Source organism: Macaca fascicularis, chromosome 13 (genome assembly GCF_037993035.2).
Source record: "Macaca fascicularis isolate 582-1 chromosome 13, T2T-MFA8v1.1".
NCBI classification, from domain to species: domain Eukaryota; kingdom Metazoa; phylum Chordata; class Mammalia; order Primates; family Cercopithecidae; genus Macaca; species Macaca fascicularis.
Genome location: NC_088387.1, coordinates 97,541,044 through 97,567,372, shown reverse-complemented (window position 1 = coordinate 97,567,372; position 26,329 = coordinate 97,541,044). Strand labels below are relative to the sequence as shown.

General features: G+C 35.7%; 1 protein-coding gene across 4 annotated transcripts in view; it reads left to right on the top strand.

The window, feature by feature from the left end:
* The window catches only part of NCOA1 (nuclear receptor coactivator 1), a 130,968-nt gene that overhangs the window by 48,545 nt on the left and 56,094 nt on the right, over positions 1–26,329 (top strand). For all 4 annotated transcript variants that reach the window (XM_005576422.5, XM_005576420.5, XM_045369693.3 and 1 more), the window contains exons 6-11: positions 1,433–1,612; positions 2,888–2,983; positions 7,287–7,427; positions 14,648–14,795; positions 16,111–17,434; positions 20,842–21,022. In XM_005576422.5, the coding sequence (XP_005576479.1) occupies positions 1,433–1,612; positions 2,888–2,983; positions 7,287–7,427; positions 14,648–14,795; positions 16,111–17,434; positions 20,842–21,022 (2,070 nt within the window). The remainder of the gene's footprint in view (positions 1–1,432; positions 1,613–2,887; positions 2,984–7,286; positions 7,428–14,647; positions 14,796–16,110; positions 17,435–20,841; positions 21,023–26,329) is intronic.

The window sequence follows — 26,329 nt, the reverse complement described above, 5'->3', positions numbered from 1 at the left end:
CTGGGGACTTGAAATGATTGTTTCTATTAAAATCACTACTGATATTTGAATCAAGCATCAAAGTATCTTATGTATTTTATTATGAAATTTTAAAGTATAAATGACTTTAGAGATAATGTAGTGTATTATTTTATTTTAAAAAATGAGACAATGAGCATCAAAGATTAATTAACCCAAACCTTAGAACTTGCTAATAGCAGAACCCAAGACTTCTTACTCCAATATGGGTTTGTTTCCCTGATTTCCTCTAACACTTAATAAAGGATGAGATGGAAAAAAGGAAGGAGGGTCACTGGAGAGTTTAAGGTAGGAAAATGTTTGGAACAGTAAAAAAGTAGCCTTGGCCAGGCATGGTGACTCACACCTGTAATCCCAGCACTTTGGGAGGCCGAGATGGGTGGATCATGAGGTCAGGAGTTTGAGACCAGCCTGGCCAACATGGTGAAACCCTGTTTCTACTAAAATACAAAAATTAGCCCAGCGTGGTGGAGCACGCCTATAATCCCAGCTACTCGGGAGACTGAGGCAGGAGAATCGCTTTAACCCAGGAGGCGCAGGTTGCGGTAAGTCGAGATCACACCATTGCACTCCAGCCTGGGTGACAAAGTGAGACTCCATCTCAGAAAAAAAAAAAGGCAGCCTTAAAAACCCTCTGATCATCTCATGACCACATGATTTAAACATGACACTATGACTGGGAAATTATGACCTACCACACAGTGGTTTTTACTTGAAATGGATACCTTTTTGCAACTGAATTCATTTTTCCTATACTGGATCAGGTAACATTCCTTTTTTAGCCATTTTTTAAATATAATAATATTGATTATCCACTATATCCAAGGTGTTGTAGCATATGATCTGTGCCAGTTAAGTAAAATAAAGCACAAGGAGAAAATGGTTATGAGAAATTGAGATTGCTCTATATTCTTAATATTTTTTTGAGTCACAGACTCTAAGAAAATTGAAATCTCCCCCAGAAAGGTGCACATCCACACAAAAGCCAACCTTAAGAATCCATGATTGCCAAGTTAAAACCCCACTTATCAATATACCTGTGGTTTTGAATCATTTCATTGTCAAAGTATAACTGGAAACCAACTGAAAAACTCATTAATTAACTGCTGTAAAATTCTGAGCAAAATGACTAGTAAGTTTTAATTTTTAATTTTTGTCTTTGATGATAATATTTGAGGGGAAGATCCCATGTATTTTCTTGGAAATGTTACAGTTTTCTAATTGGTAGACATTTAGATTTGCTAGGGAGATAAGTATTCTATTGCCTCAGGATAATGTTAGATGTGAAGAGGTCAGTCTGTCTTTTAATCTGAGTGTCTAATTAAGCAGATCGCTTAAAGTACATCTTTTGTATCTTCAGAGTTTGTGCTTTTTCACCATATTCACAAGCACGTAATCAATTTTTCTTCCTCAGTAAATGGAGTTCCTTGGCCTCAAGAGGCAACACGACGAAACAGCCATACCTTTAACTGCAGGATGCTAATTCACCCTCCAGATGAGCCAGGAACCGAGAACCAAGAAGCTTGCCAGCGTTATGAAGTAATGCAGTGTTTCACTGTGTCACAGCCAAAATCAATTCAAGAGGATGGAGAAGGTAAAGCCAAATGTTCATTTTAAAGTGTTTATTTCTTCTGTGACTTTAAGGAAAGGAGAGGAAATTAATTATAAACTGCCTTTTTCAGATAGTATTTTTGGTTACTATAGTATGTATCATAGTAGCTATTCCATTTGCTATATATTCTTAATACTTAAAAAACAATAATTACATCTAGAATCGTTCCTTTAATATGCCCCCCAGATTCTTAGTTTTAAGCTGGCATTCCCACTAAAATGTCAAATAATTCAGACCAACTTGCTGTCTAGAAATAAGAGATGTAACTAACTGCTGCCAGTTGGAAATGTACCAGATGCAGCAGACTGTTGAACAGCTCTGATTTTTAGAAAGTTTCAAGTTTAGAGTGTAGGGAACATTGGAGAATAGAGTTGGCATTTTTCAGGCTATACAAGGTAATTTATAAGGAGAAAACTTATGAACAGATGGAAACATGCTGAAGCTCTAATATGAACATGGTGTCAACATGGAATTAGTTAAATATGTGACAGTGGATGAGTTTTCCATGTAAACTTAGACTGGGCTAAGTTTAGAAAATCACAAATTGGGAACTGGAGTAAGGACAAGGGAAGGTAGTAGACAAGAAGTCAGTCAGATGCAAAAAAGCCATATACGTAGCAGGTCTCACCAGGAAATGGAGGTGGCAATCAACTGGAGACTTTTTATAAAATATACATGCCAAGTCTTATTTGATTAAAGTTCATTTTTAGCTGTGTGATATTGTGTTTAACATCCTCAAAACAAAATTTGGGAATAGGACTTAGAAAAAATTGTATATCCTGAAAACATGAAGTCATCTGTCAAGAGCAAAATAGTGCTTCAGAGTTAAAGGTTGTTTTTCTCATATAATTATCTACACCGTGGTTATAAGAATAATCTTTGCAGCCGTTAAGTACTGGTGAATATAAGAAATTGACTACAAAACTGTATTTTAAAAAACACTGTGCCACTTATATCTAACCAAAACTACTACTTCTAGTTGTTATTATCCATACATGAAATGCATCAGTCTGCTCTGGTATATATAAGAGCATTCAATAGGAAGGAATAGTTTGTGCCAACTAACTCTCTACCTGGAGCTGTCAGTTTTTGGTTGCCAGCAAGTTTATTTCTAAGATACATTAGATAAGAATGATTTCAATATTATGTCAGATCCTGTAACATGTATTGTTTTTTTGAAAACCATTAATGGCAAGTGATAGAGGTAAACCATTTTCTACTCTCTTTCCTTCAATTTCCCTTTCTTGTTTTGGGCAGATTTCCAGTCATGTCTGATTTGTATTGCACGGCGATTACCTCGGCCTCCAGCTATTACGGGTGTAGAATCCTTTATGACCAAGCAAGATACTACAGGTACTAATTGTAAAGTTCAGAATGTTCCATAGGTATTAATAATGTGACTCTGCCCTTTAATTATATCCAGAATGTCTTTCTGTTCTATGAGATTTAGGCTTTGCTCCCTAGTCTTATACAGAAAACATTTTAAATGGTGCTCTTAGATACTATAATCGTTATCATGGCCAGGGTGCTGGAGAGAACACTTTTTATAACTTTATATACCTATATTTGTTTGATTATAAATTATTTTTCGTAATCATGGAATAAAATGCTTAAATTTAGAAGATATAGATATGTAAATATGTAGAGATATATACATTTATTTAAAATAGATATGAATACGGTAGTTTTACTATTATGCTTAAATGTATCTGGCTATTTCTGGGTTTTTTTTAAATTCTTTTTCTCTAAATTTATTTAGCCCATACTGATTGAGTCCTTAGAAGTGCCTGTCACTAGGTGATTCCTCAAGATGTATATGGTTGAACAAAAATAATTCAATGACAAATTGTGTTATTTTTGATGATAGAAAAGTTATGAGAATGGTATAAGGGAAGATTTATGAAATTAGTTTGTCAGCAAAGGCCTGTCTGAGGAGCTGATACTGAGCCCCAAAGGATGAAGTGGTGCCCACTATTTAAAGTGTGGGTCTTGGAAGGGGGGCAGCAACGAAGGGTCTTGATGCAGAACGGGTACTCCTAATTGAGGAACCAGAGCTGCAGAAGTCTAAAGATAAGCAAGACAGAGAGGTAAGTTAGAAGTGCTAGAAGGAGGGCAGGAGAGCCTCAAACTGAGTAACAGACTGCCTATAAATAAGGCATTCTTAAAGGCCTACTTCAGATTTTATTTTCAGCAAGGACAAATTGTTACTGTTCTTTATAGCTGATGAAGTATTTTTCTTATATTACTTGATTTTATCTTTACACTAACACATTGTATGTGCATGCTTTTACAACAACCAGGGTTACATATATCTCACCTCTCTAATTTTAAAATAGAGATAAATATTAGAGGTATATTTTCTAGCAGACTAAGATTTTAAAAATCATTTCTTCTGAATTTTCTGCTTTGTGAAAGTTTAGTTTTAGTGTACATTTTGACTTTTACCACCTTTTTATAAGATCCTATTTCATTATATATTCATTTTTTAGTCCCAATAATCTAATATTCCAATGTTGTATGCTTTGTGCATGTGTTTTTAGTGATAAACTTCCAGCTGCTCTTACTAAAGAACTAGTATGGATAAATTAGCACAGATAATAGAAAATGGTGAAGAGAATGTCTCTGAATGCAGAGAGATGGCATCTAAGGATAGTAATTATCAATTATCATCCCTTTTTTCATTCCATTTTTGAGTCTACCATGTATTGTGTTCCTTTCCGGTCTCTACCATGAACAATACTGGAAAAATTTAATAAGCTTACTATGGATGTGTGGGTTTGTGCCAAAACAAAAATTTCTTATTTAAATTAAAAAAATTATTTTTTAAATTATTGAAAATTGAAAGTATTTTGCATGAAGGAAAAATAGAGTCCATTGAAAAGGAAAATTGGTCAGTAACCAGTTAACCTAAAAAGAAACCAAAGAAGGGCTTTGTGAGATAGCAGAATGAAAACGTGTTGAAAAGGGTTATTGTGAGGTCACAGAAAAAAATGTCAGAGATGAGGAAGGCCTAAAAGTTATGAGGCTAATTTAGGAACAAGATGTTTCAGCTTTTCCTCATATTGCATTTCTATAAGTTGAATTCTAAATTGGATTGTTTTAAGGACTTTATTTTCTCATAGGAACAGTGTTATCCGTGGTAGTTTTGTTTCTAAGAACCCAGGTGTTAAAATTTTAGATATACCTGGTAATATGTATAAATATATAAAAATAACCATAATCGTGTAAAATAAAAGATTAGCCTCTGGGCCATAAAGTAACTATATATTTTATAGTTTGAGGCAGCCTCAAAGATCACAGAATCCAACCTGAATTTACAAATGAGGGGATGGTGATTTGATCAAAACCATACAGCCCTTTGCCGAGAATGGCCACCTTTAGGTCCTAATGTGGAGCTCTTTCTTGTATTATGTTACTTTTCACTAAAGCGCTATTAAAAGGGCATCACTATACTGTACACACTTATTATACAAAGATACCAAGGAAATATAAAATATACTTAAAATGTAAAACTAACATTTTATTATATAAATCATAGAATTGACTTAGCTAAAAAGAATAGGTATAATAAATGTTAAACATTTCTTAAGTTTTTGTAGTACTTTTTAACTCTTTATGGGATGGTCCATATCGCTTAAAAAAAAGAAAAAAGTCTTTTACTAGGAAATGTAAAAAGGTTTTTTATTGTTGTTTGGTTGTTTGGTGGTTGGTTGATTGGTTAAACTTTCCTGTAGTAGGCAGAGGTATTCTAAATCAAGCTGTTCATGATTCCTCACTAAGACAGTCATTACATTACCCATCTGGTACCATTGCTGATAACTTAATCACTTTCTCTCCTGCCAGCCCCCAAACTCTAAACTCTCATGCCCTCTCGTGGGGCCAACCCTGACATGAACACACACACATGCACACACCTCCCTTAGTCACTGCCTGTGAGGCGCATTCTTGTATAGGAAGACTATGTAGCAGTGGAATCCCTGCTATAACCAACTTTTTATCTCTGACATAAGAAACAAGGGTTGAACTATTAAAATTCTTAAAAATCTAAGATCTTTTATAGTTTCAGTTACAGTGTTCACCAGGCTTTCCCCAAACTGTTCTTAAATGACAAAATTCCCTTATTTGAGTTTCAGTTTATTTTCTTTCTACTATTTACATTTATGCCAAGACTTAGGTGATAACCTGATCAAGTAGGACTGGGTACATCAGATTCAAGACCCTAAGTTACAAAGGTCTAATGAATATTTTATTCTAAGCAAACCAAATGAAATATATAAACAGGGAGTTAGTTCAATGAGGAGGCACAAACTGGGTGATAGATTTGAGTTGATTGTATGAAGAAGGGGAAGATGGGGAAAATGTTTAATCAGGCATTCATAGAAGAGGAAACATTAGTGGTGAACTCTAATAATTGGGGAAATAAAAATTTAGACCACAATGAGATAGCATTTTTCACCTACTAATTTGAAAACGTAAAGAAGCCTGACAACACAAGTGATGGAAAGGATGTTAGATTAGCACTAGCTCCTATGCATTGCTGGTGGAAGCATAGAGTGGTACAAGTTTCAGGAAGACATTTTAAAATTAATATTATAAAGTTGCATTCACATAACCTACAGTCTAACAATTCTGTTCCTACGTATATACCCTAGAGAATGCATGTACCATGCAACATGTGAAAGATGTTCATAGTAGTGCTGACTATAATGGCAAAAAACTGTTAACAGTCTAGATGCCCATTCACAGGAAAATTTAAAGAGGGGGTAGTGACAAGGGAGGAGTGCACATGTGATGCAGCAATATTGGTAACGTCAAGTTCTAAAGTTGAGTGGTGGGTTTGCAGGTTTTTATCTCATTAATATAATTCTTGATTTATATATATATTCTATATATATCTTGTATTAGTTTGTGTGACTGTAAGATTGTGTAAAACATGATAAAACAGGTCTTAATATTTACAGACTGGATTAATTGGCCCTCTGTTAACTGAGGAATAACTTATCTGAATTCTCTCATAGCCAGATAGGAAATTTGTTTAAATATGATAACAATGGCGAATCACTATAAATTTTATAAAACATGTGTTCCATGTGCATACTGCCTAGCAAATCTTAATGTTCTCACTTACCGTTTTTCTGACTTAACTTTTGTTGCCTTCAGTCTGTGTTTAGTCTTAAATACAGTATTGCCTACAGCCCAACAAAGGGTAGAGAGGGAAAGCCTTGCTTCTTTTCTCATATTCTCTTCTCTTAGTAATTAGAAATTAATTTAAACCAAGAAATATACTTCATCTTTACCTCTCCTTTCCTATCAGTCATCAGTATACAGAGAGCAGAATCCAAAGACCAAGCCAGAGGAGTTTGAACTGCATTAGTCTCAGCAGCGTCAGGTCATTATGGTATGACTTTAATCCTAGACCTGAATTGAATTTTATAATATGACATACTAGGACATAACAATTCCAAAACCAAAACAATTTATGTCAATAACATACTTCATAACTATATGTAATAAAAATTAATAGTGCTTTTTATTGCTTTTGTTTATTGAGTATTTGGAAAGAAAGAATATTTCTTAGACTCAGTTGTTAGTTTTGAAATATGGATGATTTATATAAAGAGGCTGTTACAAATGTACACTTTTGTTCTTTGTACAGGTAAAATCATCTCTATTGATACTAGTTCCCTGAGAGCTGCTGGCAGAACTGGTTGGGAAGATTTAGTGAGGAAGTGCATTTACGCTTTTTTCCAACCTCAGGGCAGAGAGCCATCTTATGCCAGACAGCTGTTCCAAGAAGGTAAAGTTTTCTCTCTCAGTTATTTTCATTAACCTTTATCTTTACTTACATTTGGATAGTTTGTATAGAACTTATGGCTTGATAAGTATTTTCTCCAAATTATAGTTTTTGCAATAATCAGTTTTAGGAAAGGAAGAAATGGGTAAGCAAAGTAATTCATGAGTGGATCTGAAATTTGGGATACATGTTCTAAAGAATAGGATGTTGTGTGGTGGTCACTCATTCATTCATTCATTCATTCAGCAGACATGTATCAAGTTCCCAACATACATAGAACACTATATAAGGTGCCAGGGGTACAGTGATGACTAAGAAAGAAAGTTTTGCCCTTAAAGAGCTTATAATACAGTAGGAAAATATATGACAACCCTCAAGATCAGTTTGACATGGGATATGATAGAACCATAACCAAATAAGAAAAAAAATTATTCTGACTTGAAGAATCAAGGATGACTTCAGAGAATAAATAATATTTTGTTTGGCTCTCAAAGATCATTCCTAGCAGAACAAGCATGTTAAAGGCCTTCTGGATAATACAGAGATCAGTGTCATGCATGTTTACTTCATGACTGTTGCAGAACCTGTATCTCTTGACTCAGGTTGAAATTTCAAGCCAAAAAATACATCCTGTGAAATTATTAATTATTGCATAGCTGCTGGGCCTTAGTAAGTATCATGGAAGTATAAGATACGTATATTACCTGCCCTTAGGAAACTTAACAATACTATAGGAAAGGTGGGAAAAGTTATTTGAGAGTTAAGGCCAGAAAGTTTACAGAAGTTCAGAATTAAATGGCTTTGATATACTTTAAAAATATTGTCGTTTAATTATGGTAGCCTAACATTCTTTTTCCAATGAAATTTATTCTCTAATCTCTAGATAGTTACTTTTGTAAGAATCTCGTTGTATGGCTTTTCCTGAAAAACAATTTAAAAATATTATTATTTCATCAGTCTTAATTTTAACATTTTTCCCATAACATTAGATTTCCTAAGTTTATATATGATTTTCCATTCATTACATTTCAGGTCAACTGCTTCCTAGTGATATATGGAGAAAGTAGTTTGATTTTTTTTCTTTTTCCAGGAAGTATCTATATAAATATCACAATCCAGGTATTTCTGGAACAGCTTTGTACAGACTAGTGGTTCTCTAGTGGGCTCCTTACTAGACTTATACCACCCCATAAGATTGTATTTCACTGGGTAGAGCCAAGAATCTGTATTTTTTAAAAGTTTCCCAGGCAATCCTGAAGGGCAGCCAGGTTTGGAAACCATTACAATAAGTAACTAATGCCGTCCATTGGATGTGAACTTTGTGATTTCCTCTGCCAAGAGTGATGCTTGACTTTTGCGTAGGTTTGGGACTCAACACTGTCTCCACTCATTGCCTCAAGTTCTCAAGTATATAGTACTTTTGATTTTTGCCTTAAGTTGGGCCTTCCAAGGCTTTTCTTAAAAGATTTAATTTATTTGCCTATAACTTATGTTCATTTTCACCAAGGCAAAGCAGATCTGGCTTGTCTCATTATCCAAATGGCTAGGCTCCCCATAGATGTGACTAGGCCATAAAACAAATTGATTAAAGTATAATAAGTAACTAGTTTGTCATTAATATATAAACTGAAATAATTTAGAGTAAAACGTAAAGAAATGTAAGTATAATCCAATACCTCTTCCCTGTTAGTCATTTTTTAATGTTCCCTCATTCTACATTTTTTAGGAAAAAAAATCTTCAATAGAAATAACTTGTATTTTTCTTAGAATTAAGTTGTCCAAAGTTCACATGACTGAATCTAGTGTTTTGGAGATTCTAAACAACCTGACAAACAGGTTTTGTGGATTGAGCACAGCCTTTTCTGATATTTTCTATTCAGCAGTATCTAGCCAGATATGAGAAATGTGGTCAATGAAACACTGTCATGAGAATCACCTGTTAAAGCTATTGACCTGCCGAATTAAAATATCAGATGAAGGCCTGCCCAGATATCTTAACAAACCTTAAAGATAGTGCTTAAGTTGGCCAGGCGCAGTGGCTCACGCCTGTAATCCCAACACTTTGGGAGTCCGAGGAGGATCACCTGAGGTCAGGAGTTCAAGACCAACCTGATCAACATGGAGAAACCCCATCTCTACTAAAAATACAAAATTAGCCGCACATGGTGGCCCATTCCTGTAGTCCCAGCTACTTGGAAGACTGAGGCAGGAGAATCGCTTGAACCCAGGAGGTGGAGATTGCGGTGAGCTGAGGTCGCACCATTGCACTCCAGCCTGGGCAACAAGGCGAAACTCCATCTCAAAAAAAATAATAACAAATAATAATAATAATAATGCTTAAGTGTGACAACCATTGATCCATCAAGATTGGAGAGAGCTGTTGTTTGCATTTGCAGTTTTCTTGCTGCCTTTTCACTTAGGACAGTATAAAAAGAGTGAAACAAATTATGTACCATCTTCTTGATTTTGTGTAGAACTTTATAGTGAATGATATTTAGGCAGGAAAAGTTTGTCCTCCATTTGTTGTCTTTTTTTCCTGCCCATTAACTTACTCTTTGATGGCAGCAACTAGTCCAAAATCCTAATATGCATTAAAATTTCTAGTTTTAGTTTAGTTTTTTAGCTGCTCTTGACAAAGTCAACTCATGAACTGCTGTCAAAGGGAATTTACTATTATATTTTCCAGAATCAAGTTTGAAAACACATTTCAGTCAAAGAATATTTGGGAACTACCTAGCATGAATTAGATTAAAGCCATGGTTTTACATTGAGATTGGAGAGAAATAGGTATCAGGATCACTTGAGGAACTTTTTAAAGTAGGAGAAGATCCATTCAAGTATGTATAGTTTGGAAAAAGTTCCCAGGTTCTGTTCAATTCAAAACTATTACTTTAAAGAAATATCTAGGTCATGGTGCTTCCCAAAGTCCCTGGTAAGATAGATTCATCTGGGTCAGTTGTTAAACTAGATTTCTGGACCCCACCCCAGACTACTGAATCAGAGTCTATAGTCTAAGATGTTTACTTACAGAGAAGTTTGTAAAATATGAACCTAGGTTCCACAAACTTAATAACTATAACTAGGAAATGATGTTTTATGTGTAATCCCACTTTAGGGGATTTATAAGATATATTTAAGGTATTTAAGTTTCTGAAAAGTTCTACAATAAAAATACCTTTTAAATTTTGTTACTGAGACTTTTTTTTTCACAGAATACTTTTTCTTGGAGCACATCTATCAGCAGTTAGATAGTAGTCATGGGAAATGTCAGGCTATACAACCTAGAAACTAGTTGTATGAAAGTTCTGTTTACATATATATAATGATGGATCATCTTTTCTTGTCTTTGAAATATCCACAATATATTGTTATATTAAAAAGTAGGTGGCTGGACACAGTAGCTCATACCTGTAATCCCAGCCCTTGGGAGGCTGAGACAGGAAGATTGCCTGAGTCCAGAAGTTCAAGACCAGCCTGGGCAACATGGTGAAACCTCATCTCTACAAAAAATAAAAATACAAAAATTAGCTAGGCATGGTGGCACACAGCTATGGTCCCAGCTAGTCCGGAGGCTGAGGTGGGAGGATTGCTTGAGCCCAGGAAGTGAAGACCAGTTAGCCTTGATCATGCCACTGCACTCAAGCCTGGGTGACAAAGTGAGACACTATCTCAAAAAACAAAAAAAAAGTAGACCAAGAGAGCACAGCATATATAATATGATCTCACTTTTATATATCTATTTATCCAATTCTGGAAAATTAACAAAATTTTAACTGATTATCTCTGCATGATGGAATTACAAATGACTTTACTTATTCTTTGTTCATCTCTCTATTAACTTTTTATTAAAATAAAGCTATTTTCATCTTTTAAAAAATATAGTTAAGGCTAGGCATGGTGGCTCACGCCTGTAATCCCAGTGTTTTGAGAGGCTGAGGTGTGAGGATCACTTGAGCACAGGAATTCGAGCTCAGCCTGGCCAACATGGTGAAACCCCATCCTGTTAAAAATACGAAAATGAGCCGGGCCTGGTGATGTGAGCCTGTAATCCCTGCTACTTGGGAGTCTGAGGCAGGAGAATCCCTTGAACCTGGGAGGCGGAGGTTGCAGTGAGGCGAGATCACGCCACTGCACTCCAGCCTGGGTGACAGAGTGAGACCCTGTCCCAAAAAAGAAGAAAGTATATCGTGAGTCAAAGCTGGAAGGGGTTTATGGTATTAAGTTTGGAAGCATTGCTATACAACATAAAGTACCCATATCAATGATTAATTAGAATGTTCTTTGAGACTTGCGTAATGTGGTTAAGTCCACGGTCCATGTGACAATTAACTGAAAATCTTTTTATGTCAAACTTTGTTAAAAATATTTAAAATGTGAGTTTACTGTCCTGTTAGTGATTTTGATATAATAAATAGAATTTGCTCATTGGTGATTGAGAATTTTAGAACATTTAGGGGTAATTATTTTTTCTGTACCTAACAACAATTTTTTAATTCTTTCTCTTTTTCTGCATATGTTTAGGTGACTACCACAAAGAAAAATAAACCTGTACCAGCGTTGACCCATAGTACCTTGCCACACATTTTTTACCTTTTTTGTTAATATCCGTAAGGCATGCTTGTTTGAGGTTATCTCGCCACCAAATTGGGAGGGATCAAAAACCCAAAAAGCTTTGCTTCTACAGCTGCTGTAACCAGGGAAATTTTAATGTTTCTTTTGCTTTGTGGCTCTTTTGAGGCCTATTTTGAGGGGGGGGACAGCTGTCATGTTAAAGTTTTTTTGGAAGGATTCTGAGGTGTCAATAATAGTCCTTCAATAATATCTTTCCCCGCTAAGTGTTCTAAAAAGTTTAGAAATGAACACAGGAATCAAAATACTAGCTATAAAGATGACAAAATTAGGTCAGAAAACTAGGCCAGGATCTATAAACAAAATGAAATTCCAAAACTAAACCTTGAAACCCACTTAAAGGGAAAATTTGATGTGTAGAGCAAATGTTTATTGAACCAACTCTGTGAAGAGCTGTGGCTACCTTACTCATCTCTTAATTCAAAGTATTAGTGATTGCTAGACAGAGTTGAAGCTGTTGCCATAAATGGTGTCTAGGGATTGACTATGTGTGTAACTCAGAACATAAGTACTTTGGAAGCTGCATATTTGTTGGGTTTTTTTCCCTCTGATGTTTATTGAGGAAATATTCGTTCAATACCTGCTATGTACTCTATGCTAGGCTCCATGCTAGATATTATTTTACAATGTTGTTGGCTCAGTTTTAGTAATGAGTTGACTGAGATGGGTGAACATTAATTTGCATTAAGTCTTAAACTTGTAAATGACAGTGAAAGGTCAAGCCTGAATCTGACTCCTAGGCTCTTACTCTTTTCATTGATTTATGCTGCCTTCCTTTGACCTCTTCATCTGAACAATTAAGCACCAGAATTTTAGTTAACTGGAGAGTCTTACTGAGTTCTAATTAATTGAAGTTTTACCATATTAGATATTGCCTTTTTCTCATTTCCAAGAATGGCTGAATTATAAAATGCCAAATCTTAGTCCATACATTCTCATCCAAAACAAGTAATCTAATTTCAAAACATGAAGTGTGGTAATTATCTTGTATTAAATTAATAAGCTTCCCCAAATTCGAAATTTTTCCTAGTTTAGATACATTATATTTAGTAACTATGCCAGTGATTTAGCTGAAATTTGCCAGGTGTGTAAAGAATGTGGTTGGTTAGATATAAGTCTTATCCTTTCGATTAGATTTATATTGTGGTTTTGGTACTTAGGCAGATATATTATGATATAGATTTATAACAAACTATACCTTTTTCAGTTGGTACTGTATACACAGGACAATAAAAATAGAACATTTCTTGTTTACTTCAAGTAACATGTAACTTCAAAAATTATTTATTAATTAGTAATTTTAAGCCTCTTTCTCATGTCCTTTAAAATGTAATCAAAGCCCCTTCTGAAATGTCTTTGAAAAATTGGACTAACATTTATCACAGGCTAAATTATAATAGTCATTTGTGGTAGTACTCAATCTTTCTTAAAATAGAATTATATGGTATTATCAAAACATCAGTGATATTTTATTACATAATAGTCTGGCATAGCCTTTACATATTTAATAAATACTTACATGGTTAGAATTTTTTCTGCTGTTAGTAAAGCTTTAAGCCAAAAGTAAATTATGCTGCTTATAAAGTGACTTGACTGTCTTAACTTAGTTTTTGTTCCTTATACTAATAACCATTGGCTTTATCTTAATTTGCTTACTAAACTTTAAAAATTCAAACATTAAAAATAGTCCACAGATTTTACACATATTTATAAATAACTTGTCGAATGGGACCTTAGTGATTCACATTCCTAAGTGAAAACTTAAATTTGAATATTAGTTAGGGAACTCTATAAGCTGATCAAAACTTAGAGAATAAATTTTATGCTGTGTGAGTCATATCCTAGTAGAGCTGTTATTAAAATCAGCCAGCAAAAGAGAAAACAAACTTGTTAAAGGTAATACTGAGAGTGAGAGGAGAGAAAAGTATTTTCTGGTATTTTTAATGGAGACTTAATAAATTTGAAGAGCTGCCCCCAGTATAGAGAAAGATTAAGGTTGGGCCAGACATGTTGGCTCACACCTGTAATCACAGCACTTTGGGAGGCCAAGGTGGATGGATCATTTGAGGTCACGAGTTCAAGACCAGCCTGACCAACATGGTGAAACCCTGCCTGTACTAAAAATACAAAAATTAGCCATGGTGGTGGGCGCCTGTAGTCCCAGCTGCTCAGAAGCCTGAGGCAGGAGAATTGCTTGAACCCCAGAGGCGGAGGTTTCAGTGAGCCAAGATCGTGCCACTGCACTCCGGCCTGGGTGACAGAGCGAGACTCTGTCTCAAAAGAAAAAAAAAATAAAAAGATTAAAGTTGTTGTTTCCCAGATTTAGGGTTTCCTCATAATTTTAACTTATGTGAGGAGGCACCCATTCAACTATGACTCAATTAAACCCTGTCATCAAGTGGTATATTTCAACTGGAATCATCTTTCCCCCTCAGATATCTGCTTTGTCTGAACTATTCTTTATTCTGAGTTTAAGCAGTCAGCAGTTGGGAGGGCATTTAAAATGAGGTTCTAAGTAGAAATAAAGCCTGGTGACTTAAAGCCAGCGTATAAGTATCAGAATTTTAACTAGGTTTCTCTTTTGTTTGAAACAGTGATGACTCGTGGCACTGCCTCCAGCCCCTCCTATAGATTCATATTGAATGATGGGACAATGCTTAGCGCCCACACCAAGTGTAAACTTTGCTACCCTCAAAGTCCAGACATGCAGCCTTTCATCATGGGAATTCATATCATCGACAGGTACTACTTATTTGGAGAGCTTCATATGAAATAAGCCAGTTCACATATCTCTTATTAGAGAAATTTTTTATACTTTTGATGGCTAGAAAGCAGATATTCTAAGTTAGGCATAAAACTAGTGTGATGAGTATATATAATCAATATATCCATATTGGGTTTTATAGTTTTATCATGTAATAGCTTTGTTGTTCATAAAGGGAGGTAGGAAAGCGGAGGGTGAAAATATGCTTTTTAGAGGGTAAAACCAAAAAGATGGCTAAAAATTTACAACATTCCAAATGTGAATCTTATAAGAGATTTCAGAGTTTGTTAACATTGTTATTTTTATTTTTATTTTTGAACGTGCTCTATTTTCATTTTGGCATACTTGGTGGCTCCTGAGTTCAAGTTGACAATTTCTCACAGAAATTACAAATCATTAAACTATCAACTTGATTTTTGAATGCCATTGCCTCTAATTTGTTCCCCTCTCTAAGTATGTTTTACACTGATATATGATAAATTCTTGAAACTATTCTTTTATCCTATGAATTATTAGAAATCCTACATTTACAGTGGTTAAAATGTAGCATTAAAAACAAAGACATTTCCCCTCACTTCATCTTTTTCTCATCTAATGTATTTGCTTATTGGAACATGGTAATGCCAGTCACAAATCTGTTGTCATAATTATGAATTTGAGTAAAAAACTCACTGAAAACCTGAATTCAGTATTCTGTTTTTTTCTACTTTTAGTTTAAATTATGCTTGTGAGTGGAATTAGCACAGTTCTTTTTTTCATATTGTGATTTCTCTTTCAAAACATCTGCTATGTCTGCATATCACTCTTTTTAATTTTTACATCAGTGACACAGTATTTTCCTTACCCAGTCTTCCTCTTTGGAGTTGAAATACTTAAAAGCTGTAACAGGAGTCATAAATAAATGCTTTATAAACAGAGGTGTGTGAGAAGTTTCTTTTTCAACCAAAAAATTATTGTAATGTTAATTGTGTATATTAAGTTTAGAAATTGTTTAAAAGAACATATATTGGATTTTTTCCAAAACCAAGAAAAATTTATTTTACATATAACTGAGACCATTATCAAATGTAAGAGTCAATAAGCATTATTTCTTATTAAGTGGTGCTAATATTTTACAGTAGTTTTTTCTTAATTTAAGGAACTTTTTTCTTAATTTAAGATGATACAGAAGCTCTTTACTTGATAGCTTGCAATATTAATGAGATCAATGATCTTGTTTTAGAATACGTTTCATGAAAATATTTTAATAGAAACAAATGAAGATGTTTGAATAATGATGTCTTTTTCCCCCAGGGAGCACAGTGGGCTTTCTCCTCAAGATGACACTAATTCTGGAATGTCAATTCCCCGAGTAAACCCCTCGGTCAATCCTAGTATCTCTCCAGCTCATGGTGTGGCTCGTTCATCCACGTTGCCACCATCCAACAGCAACATGGTATCCACCAGAATAAACCGCCAGCAGAGCTCAGACCTTCATAGCGGCAGTCATAGTAATTCTAGCAACAGCCAAGGAAGTTTCGGATGCTCACCTGGAAGTCAGATTGTAGCCAATGTTGCCTTAAACCAAGGACAGGCCAGTTCACAGAGCAGTAATCCCTCTTTAAACCTCAATAATTCTCCTATGGAAGGTACAGGCATATCCCTAGCACAGTTCATGTCTCCAAGGAGACAGGTTACTTCTGGATTGACAACAAGGCCCAGAATGCCAAACAATTCCTTTCCTCCTAATATTTCGACATTAAGCTCTCCTGTTGGCATGACAAGTAGTGCCTGTAATAATAATACTAACCGATCTTATTCAAACATCCCAGTAACATCTTTACAGGGTATGAATGAAGGACCCAATAACTCCGTTGGCTTCTCTGCCAATTCTCCAGTCCTCAGGCAGATGAGCTCACAGAATTCACCTAGCAGATTAAATATACAACCAGCAAAAGCTGAGTCCAAAGATAACAAAGAGATTGCATCCATTTTAAATGAAATGATTCAATCTGACAACAGCTCTAGTGATGGCAAACCTCTGGATTCAGGGCTTCTGCATAACAATGACAGACTTTCAGATGGAGACAGTAAATACTCTCAAACCAGTCACAAACTAGTGCAGCTTTTGACGACAACTGCCGAACAGCAGTTACGGCATGCTGATATAGACACAAGCTGCAAAGATGTCCTGTCTTGCACAGGCACTTCCAACTCTGCCTCTGCTAACTCTTCAGGAGGTTCTTGTCCCTCCTCTCATAGCTCACTGACAGAGCGGCATAAAATTCTGCACCGGCTCTTACAGGAGGGTAGCCCCTCAGATATCACCACTTTGTCTGTCGAGCCTGATAAAAAGGACAGTGCATCTACTTCTGTGTCAGTGACTGGACAGGTACAAGGAAACTCCAGTATAAAACTAGAGCTGGATGCTTCAAAGAAAAAAGAATCAAAAGACCATCAGCTCCTACGCTATCTTTTAGATAAAGATGAGAAAGATTTAAGATCAACTCCAAACCTAAGCCTGGATGATGTAAAGGTGAAAGTGGAAAAGAAAGAACAGATGGATCCTTGTAATACAAACCCAACCCCAATGACCAAACCCACTCCTGAGGAAATAAAACTGGAGGCCCAGAGCCAGGTGGGTAACTGCTTGTTTCACAGAATGGCCATTCCTAGTAATTTTTTTTTTCATTTATTCTATTCCATCTATAGACCAGATACGAATTCATACTATGTTTTTTCCTATCCATTGGGCATATATTAAGAAGTTAGTATCAATAATTGATCACAACATGCCCTCAAAAGTTTTCTTTAGAACTTCAGAAGGCTACAGTTTTAATGTAGAATTCTAAAAAAGGAGATTTTTCTTTCTCTGTAAAATCAGAGTTCACATCTTTAGACCTTTTTTAAAATACCTTCCCTGCCCCTTCTTCCCATCCCTACCTATTGAATGTAACTCTCTAGGAATAAAACCTAGGAACCAAACCTAAGTTTGGGAACCTCTGATGTAAATGAAGTGGGAGAGAAATGTAAGGAGGTGGACAAGGTTACCTAGTCTGGCTTGTTTTTTATTTCCTTTGAAGCATTTCCTAAGGCTGTTTTCCTTTTCATCTGATTCTGACCACCCTCAACCACCAGAGAATAGGGACTTGAATATTCCGGGTAACAGAATATTGCCCTTACAAAACATGACCTGAAACAGACGTAAATAAAGACAAACCTTTCCGTAAGTTGTTATGGATTAGAAACCTTTATGTTTAGGATGGGGTGAAACTGGTGTAAAAGTAAACAGGTATCTTCATTTATTGTAGAATTGCTTATGGACTCTGAAGGAATATAGTTTTAAAAAAACATGACCCTTCCTAGGAGTTTTCACCTTATTTAGAGACAGAATATAGACATTCATTCATCAGCAGACAATGTATGTACAAAGCAGTTTATCCACAAGACTCCGTTCTAAAACATGAGTCACACTTAGTATGCATAGGTCCTTCGGTTTCTTGAATCAGCTTAGTTTTCTGCTGTCATCTCACAAGAGTCACTCTCTTCCCTCAGGAATACTGCATTCTAGGCAGATGGAAATCCTTGTCATTCCTAGAATAAGCCATTTCTCTTCTAAACATATTCTGCCTTGCTCTTCCTTCTGTGCCCACTGAACTTCTATTCATCCTTCACAAACCAATTCAAATAACATCTGCATAAAGCCTTCCCCAAGTATCCCTAGTTAGACATTTGCTGCCTCTGTCCTCTTGTAGTGCTTCATATGGTCTCTGTTTACTATTTGTAGTAACACTATTTTGACTGGTTCTGTACATGTGTGTTCTTTGAGGATAAGGCTGTCTCATGTTTCTTGGTACAATGAAACTAATTTTTAAGCAGAAAACAGCATTAAATAATAAGTATACTAACTTTAAAAGGAAAAGGTTTATAAGATAATGCCATTGTGTTCAGTTCTGGTGCATCTGTTTTGTGCACATGTGCATGTATTTCTGTTGAATTGATTCCTAGGAGTAGAACTACAGGATCATAAGATATGCATATGTCCTTTTTCGTAGATAATGCCAGTTTTCCTAGTGTATCAGTATTTTTTCTAGTTGCTCCAAGTCCTTGTTAATACATGATATTATCCATATTTTAGATTTTCAGCTATTCTGAGGGTGTATTCTAATTTGCATTTCCCTGATAAATATTCATTGGTCATTTGGATTTCTTCTTTTGTAAATTGCCTAGTCTAGTCTCTTGACCATTTTTTAATGTGTTTTTATTTTGCTTATTGACTTTTAAGAGTTCTTTATGTATGAGTTCTTTATTGGACATATATTTGCAGATATCTTTTCAATGCTAAGGCTTACCTTTTCATTCTCTTACTGGCACTTTTTGATGAAGTGAAGTTATTCACTTTAATATAGTTCAGTTTGTCAATCTTTTCCTTTATGGTTAATGCTTTTTGCACATGTGTGACAAAAGACATGTTCACAAATGTTTTTAACAGCTTTATTTGTATCAACCAAAAACTAGAAGCAACCCAAAAATCCATCACAATAGAGTGGATAATTATGTTGTGACATATTCATACAGTGGGACACTATTCAGCAATAAAAATGAATGAACTACTGCTAAATGTGACAGTGCCCAGACCTCAGAAATATAATTAAATACATACATTTAGTTCTCTTTATATACTCTAGAAACAAAAATTTTAGTTGAACTAGATAATGAAACCCAAAAAGTAATCATAATATAGCAATATTGTGAAATAAAGGCCAGTTTTCTTCTCTACATAACCTAAGACAGATTTAGGAACTCCCTATTTATTCTTTTTTTTTTTAAATTTTTTTAATTGTATTTTAATTTTTTTGTATTTTAATTTTTTTAATTGTATTAATTTTATTTATTTATTTTTATTTTTTTTTTTTTTTGAGACAGAGGCTTGCTCTGTAGCCCAGGCTGGAGTGCAGTGGCACGATCTTGGCTCCCTGCACCCTCCGCCTCCCAGGTTCAAGCGATCCTTCTGCCTCAGCCCCACTAATAGCTGGAATTACAGGCATATGCCACCATGCTGGGCTAATTTTTGTATTTTTAGTAGAGACAGGGTTTCACCATGTTGGCCAAGCTGGTCTCGAACTCCTGACCTCAGGTGATCCACCTGCCTCGGCCTTCCGAAGTGCTGGGATTACAGGTGTGAGCCACTGCACCCGGCCTCCCTATCTATTCTAAAAGATATGTTTCTTATACTGTTAAGTCCTTAAGTGGGAAGTAATCTTTTTGATATCTTTAAAGCTGATACATAATTTATGAAAAAGTTTCCCAAACTTTTTTAAATTATAAAAAAGTTAAATCAAGGCCGAGCGCAGTGGCTCAAGCTTGTAATCCCAGCACTTTGGGAGGCCGAGACAGGCAGATCACGAGGTCAGGAGATCGAGACCATCCTGGCTAACATGGTGAAACCCCGTCTCTACTAAAAAATACAAAAAACTAGCCAGGCGAGGTGGTGGGCGCCTGTAGTCCCAGCTACTCGAGAGACTGAGGCAGGAGAATGGCGTAAACCCGAGAGGCGGAGCTTGCAGTGAGCTGAGATCCAGCCACTGCACTCCAGCCTGGGCGACAGAGCGAGACTCGATCTCAAAAAAAAAAAAAGTTGAATCAATATAAGTTTAAAGTAAGTCATATTATGAAATTTTGAAAAATATGACAGGAAAAAATCAATAATAATGCCATCATAGTAACACAGTACTACTGACACTTTTTTCCAGTCCAATCTTTTTTTATACATAGATTTTTATACCAAGATATAGTAGCTGAATATATGTATATTATTTATATCCTGCAGTATATGAATACTATATCAGAAGCATCCAAATATTTTCCCCCATGGAATAGTTAGCTCGTGTAATTTCCAAGTAGCCCCAATCATTCTAATTATTTCTTCTTTCTTTCTTCTCTCAGTCACACTGAATTCATAGTTTAAAGAAGCAGCCTTTTTTCTGCGTTGTTGCAGGTGAAAGTATAGAATATATGTCCTCTAACTTTGGTTTCCATTCTTAGTTTACAGCTGACCTTGACCAGTTTGATCAGTTACTGCCCACGCTGGAGAAGGCAGCACAGTTGCCAGGCTTATGTGAGACAGACAGGATGGATGGTGCGGTCACCAGCGTAACCATCAAATCGGAGATCCTGCCAGCTTCACTTCAGTCCGCCACTGCCAGACCCACTTCCAGGCTAAATAGTATGTTTTGGGGACAACACCTCATTTTAAACGTTTAGTGATAATGTGGATTAGCATTTTGTCTCTCACCAGTATTACACAGATCCTTGGCTTAAGAGTGAAATATCTTTTTATTAATGCCTCTATAAATAATAAAACAGTTATATTTAGGCATGTGAACTTCATGCATCATGTATATTTTAAATTATAACCTCTACCCTTTTGTAATTAATGTTAAGGTGAGCAGTTGATGTTAAGGAGAAAAATTTTGTTGTCTCACCCAAAACACCCCATAACAGGACTTTCCGAAATACAGTATTGGGTCAGATTGTTTCCAGATATCTTCCTTGAAAACTAATCCTGTGAGTTGCAGAAATAAAAGATTTGGTACTAAAATACACTGGGCAAATGCTACATATTCCATACATTTTGTATTGATGTTTCAATGCCTGTTAGCAGTTTTGAGAAGTCTTGTATTAAAGAAAGTAGTTTAGATTTCTTTTACCCAACATTTCCCAAACATTCCTGATTATGGAATTTCTTTTCTCAAGTAATACATGTTATACCAGAGAATGAGTTTTCCATGAAGTTGCTTAGGAGACAGCTGTGTTAAAATATGTTATTGTTCTAACCCAAGTTAGCATTTTCCTAGTTGAGAGACACTTTGATAGTTTAATACATTAAATTTATGAAAATAAGGCTGTCAGATTTTTTTACCCATCACATTTTGATGTTGAAAAAACCAGTGGTAAGAATTCCATTGTATGACCTTGAAACTAAAGGAAACTAATCAGCTCACTTTCAAAATTAGTCTGGATTTCCGACCTTAGTCCTGTCCCTTTTCTGATGGTATCGGATGTGGGACTTCAGTTATTTCAATCCAACTGGAACTTTTAGCTGTCATGACCCAATTACTGATAGTTTGCCAAGATTTCAGACAGCTGCAAAGAATAATCTTGAATCATCTGTGACATATTTGGAGGCAGTATTTTAGCTGACCAGAGCTTTAGAGGAAGAGTCAGAAGCCTAGATTCAAATCTCACATTCTCCAGTCATTAACAGTCTTACCTCAAGGAAGTGCATTTTTTGAACCTTAATTCTCTTTATCTGCAATATAAGAATAGATTAAATGATTTTGAAAGTTTCTTCTAATTGAAGCAGTGAGACTCTAGACTGGAATACCAGGCACAGTTGAGGAAACAGTAAGATGCAAGGCTGAAAAGAGATCAAATGAAAGTCTGCATATTGATTGGTTTGGGGGTCCTTATCTCCTTCCCCATCCAATATGGTGGACTGAAAGAATTTTCTCAGGGGACATTGAATGGGCAGAAAGATGTCTGGATGTGAGTATATAAGTACAAAAGCCATTCTGCTATCTCATCATCCAACAATGAAGGATACCAGGAGAGACAAGCCTAGCACTCAGCCCTCTCAGTCCATGTTTTAGGACACTGACTTGACTGAACAGACACAGTCAAGAATCATCAGTACTTGGAGGAAACTCCGCAACTTGAAAGGAAAAAAAGGAAATAAACAGAAAAAGTATGCAGTGGAAATACATAATAAATGTATAAACCAAAAAAGAAAAAAACTACTAGAAATCTTAGAAAGATAAAAATGTGTTATCCCTGAAAATGTGGAAAGGGGAAAAAAAGGGACAAAAAAACAGAAAAAACTCTTAGAAATTAGGTATCCAACATTTTTTTTTTTTAATAAGAGAAATGTAAGATCATACAGCTTAGAAAAGCTTCCAGAAAGGACAAAAAGATGCTCCCAGAAAGACAAATGGGAAGTAGGGCAGAAAAAGTTAAGGAAATTACAAGGTCCACCTCAGAGGGCCAATAATGATTAAGAATTATACAAACAGGCTGGGCACGGTGGCTCATGCCCGTAATCCTCGCACTTTGGGAGGCTGAGGCAAGTGGATCACCTGAGGTCAGGAGTTCAAGACCAGCCTGACCAACATGGTGAAACTCTGTCTCTACTAAAAATATACAGAAATTAGCTGGGCATGGTGGCAGGCACCTGTAATCCCAGCTGCTCGGGAGGCTGAGGCAGGAGAATCACCTGAACCCAGGAGGCAGAGGTTGCAGTCAACCGATATCGTGCCATTGCACTCTAGCCTGGGCAACAAGAGCAAAACTCTGTCTCAAAAATAGTTAATTAGTTAATTTTAAAATTTTAATTTAATTTAAAAAAATAAAAGAATTAAACAAACAATTAGGGGGAAATTTATCAAAAAATATAAGAGAATTTTCTGCAACTAACTAAAGGACTTGTTTCCCCGGATTACAATGTTTCAACAAGTACCCAACACAAATGGAAAAAAAAAATACTTGTACCAAAGCTTGTCATCATATCATTCTGGAACATGAGAGATAAGGAAAAGATTCTAAAACCTTTCAGAGAGAAGTTGTTAATTCCATACAGTGAATCAGGAATTTCTCAAGGGTAATGTTGGAACCAGAAGACGTTGATGATTTGAGAAAGAGGACTTCTACTTTCAACTGGGACAACAATAATTGGCACTGGTCTAGTCCTCCTACTGTAAATAATGGGAAAAAGAGCAAATATATTAAACAATTCTTGTAAGACAATAGATAATAGGCAGTGTGAGACTGTGATCTCTCTGAGAAGGAAGCAAGTCAGGTGAGCTCTACAGTCATCTCAACTTTTTTCTTGGAGACGTTTACCAAACCAAGTAAAGGTAGGAGGAACCCAAAATAAGCATGGATATTTTACTAAACTCAGAAAATAGTGATAGGAGTTCAGTGACATTGGGGCAGCTATAACTTGCTGAACAAAGTACCTGAGAAGAGAAGGATATGTAGAAAAAGAACAACAGAAATCTGAATCAGGGTTGTTTTAAATCCTTGGCTGAATACTACACTGTGCATGTTTTCAACAATACTCCATCAAGTGGGGCAAAGAACAGTTTGTGAAGGAAGAACAGCTATCAGGAAGGAGTGAGCTGAACAACTACCAGAACTCACACAAGATTGGAAGATAATCAAGTCCTGACCAGTCTACCAAGGAGTCGGTAGACCACCTTGAACATCTGGGACATTTAGTAGAAAATGGCCTCACTTTAAAGTGGATTTACTCTAGACCTGCTTTGACATCTTAAAAACAAAGCTCAAAAGGATCAAGCTGATGTACAAGTAAATTAACTGTCTGAAAGAACAGTATTCAATAGTTTTTAAAGAGGACACCAAAATTAAGATATTCAGCAACATTATATTCATAGTCTCCAACATATAATAAAAAAATTAAGACACATGATGTGGCAAGAAACTGTGACCCATACCCAAACAAAGTCAGTTAATAGATCCAGAAGTGACAAAGATGTTAGAATTAATAGAAAAAGACTTGAAAATAGCTATTCTAAATATGTTGAAGAACTTAAAGGAAAACATGAACATAATGAAGGAAGAGATATAAACTTCAAAAAAAAAAGAGCCAAGTAGAGCTGGTAGCACTGAAAAATACAATATTTAAAATGAAAAATTTGTTGGAGGGCCTACCAGTAGATTAGACACTGCAGGAAAAAAAAAAAAAGAGCAATAAACATGACATAGTATTAGAAACTATTCAAATTAGAGGAGAAAAAAATACCACAAAATTATCAAGGACCTCAGTCACCTGTGGAACAATACAAAGCAGTCTAATATACACATAATGTACAAATAATACATAATTATGGAAGAATGGGGAGCAGGTGAAATTTTTGAAAAAATAACAGCCACAAATTTATGGAAATTTATAAACCTACAAATCCAAGAGTTTAATGAATCCCAAGCAAAATAAACACAAAGAAAACTACGGGGGCCGGGCGCGGTGGCTCAAGCCTGTAATCCCAGCACTTTGGGAGGCCGAGACGGGCGGATCACAAGGTCAGGAGATCGAGACCATCCTGGCTAACACGGTGAAACCCCGTCTCTACTAAAAAATACAAAAACCTAGCCGGGCGAGGTGGCGGGCGTCTGTAGTCCCAGCTACTCGGGAGGCTGAGGCAGGAGAATGGCGTGAACCCAGGAGGCGGAGCTTGCAGTGAGCTGAGATCCGGCCACTGCACTCCAGTCTGGGCGACAAAGCGAGACTCTGTCTCAACAAAAAAAAAAAAGAAAACTACTACAAGCTGTGTCATAATCAAATTGCTAAAATAAAAATCTTAAAACAAAGAAAAATGACACATTATGTCAGATAAACAAGAAAAAAATAACTTTCTATACTTAGTATCATTAAAAATGATAGAGATGAAAAAAGATAGAAAATGATATACGATGAACAAAGATAAGAAAACAACTACCTTTCTATATCCAGTATCATTCAGAAATGCAGGTGAAATAAAGGTGTTTTCAAACAAACCACACTGAGAAAATTTGTCACCAGCAGATTACAGTATTGTTCAGCTAAAATAAAATGAATCCAGATGGAAACTCTAACCTACAGAAAATAATAAGAGAGCCGGATAAGTAAAGGTATGAATAAATGGAAAATTATTTTTTCTCATTTGTTAGTTTATTTAAATGAAAAATAACTGTTTAAAGCAAAAATAATAACAGTGAATTATATATGTAATATGTAGAAGTAAAATGTGTGACAGTAATAGTACCACAGATGGGGTAGAATAAATGGGAAAATACTGTTTTCTATGAAATAGTATAATATATGAGGCTAGAGGCTGAAGTTAAAAATGCATTTTGTTAATAGAAAAATACTCTATAAGTGTCCTGTGTGTAGAAAATCCTAAAGAAGTGAGAGGAAAAGCTACTTGAATTAAATGAACTTAGCAAAGTCACAATATGTGTACTCAGTATTTTAAAAAATCAATTGTATTTCTATATATCAGTCACATACAATTGGATAATGATATAGAAAAAGCAATTTACAAAATACATAAAATGTTAAGACATAAATTTTAGATGGAATAACATGTGCAGTACTCTACACTGAAAACTACTTTGCTGAGAGAAATTAGAGGGGGCCAGATAAATGGAGAGGGATACCATTTTCATGGATTGTAAGACACAGTTTTGTCAAGATGTCAATTATTCCAAAATCGACTCATGTAAATTTAATGTAATCCCAATAAAAATTCCAGCAGGTGGCCGGGCACGGTGGCTCACGCCTGTAATCCCAGCACTTTGGGAGGCCGAGGCAGGTGGATCACAAAGTCAGGAGATCAATACCATCCTGGCTAACATAGTGAAACCCCGTCTCTACTAAAAAAATACAAAAAATTAGCCAGGCGTGGTGGTGGGTGCCTGGTGTCACAGCTACTCGGGAGACTGAGGCAGGAGAATGGTGTGAACCCGGGAGGCTGAG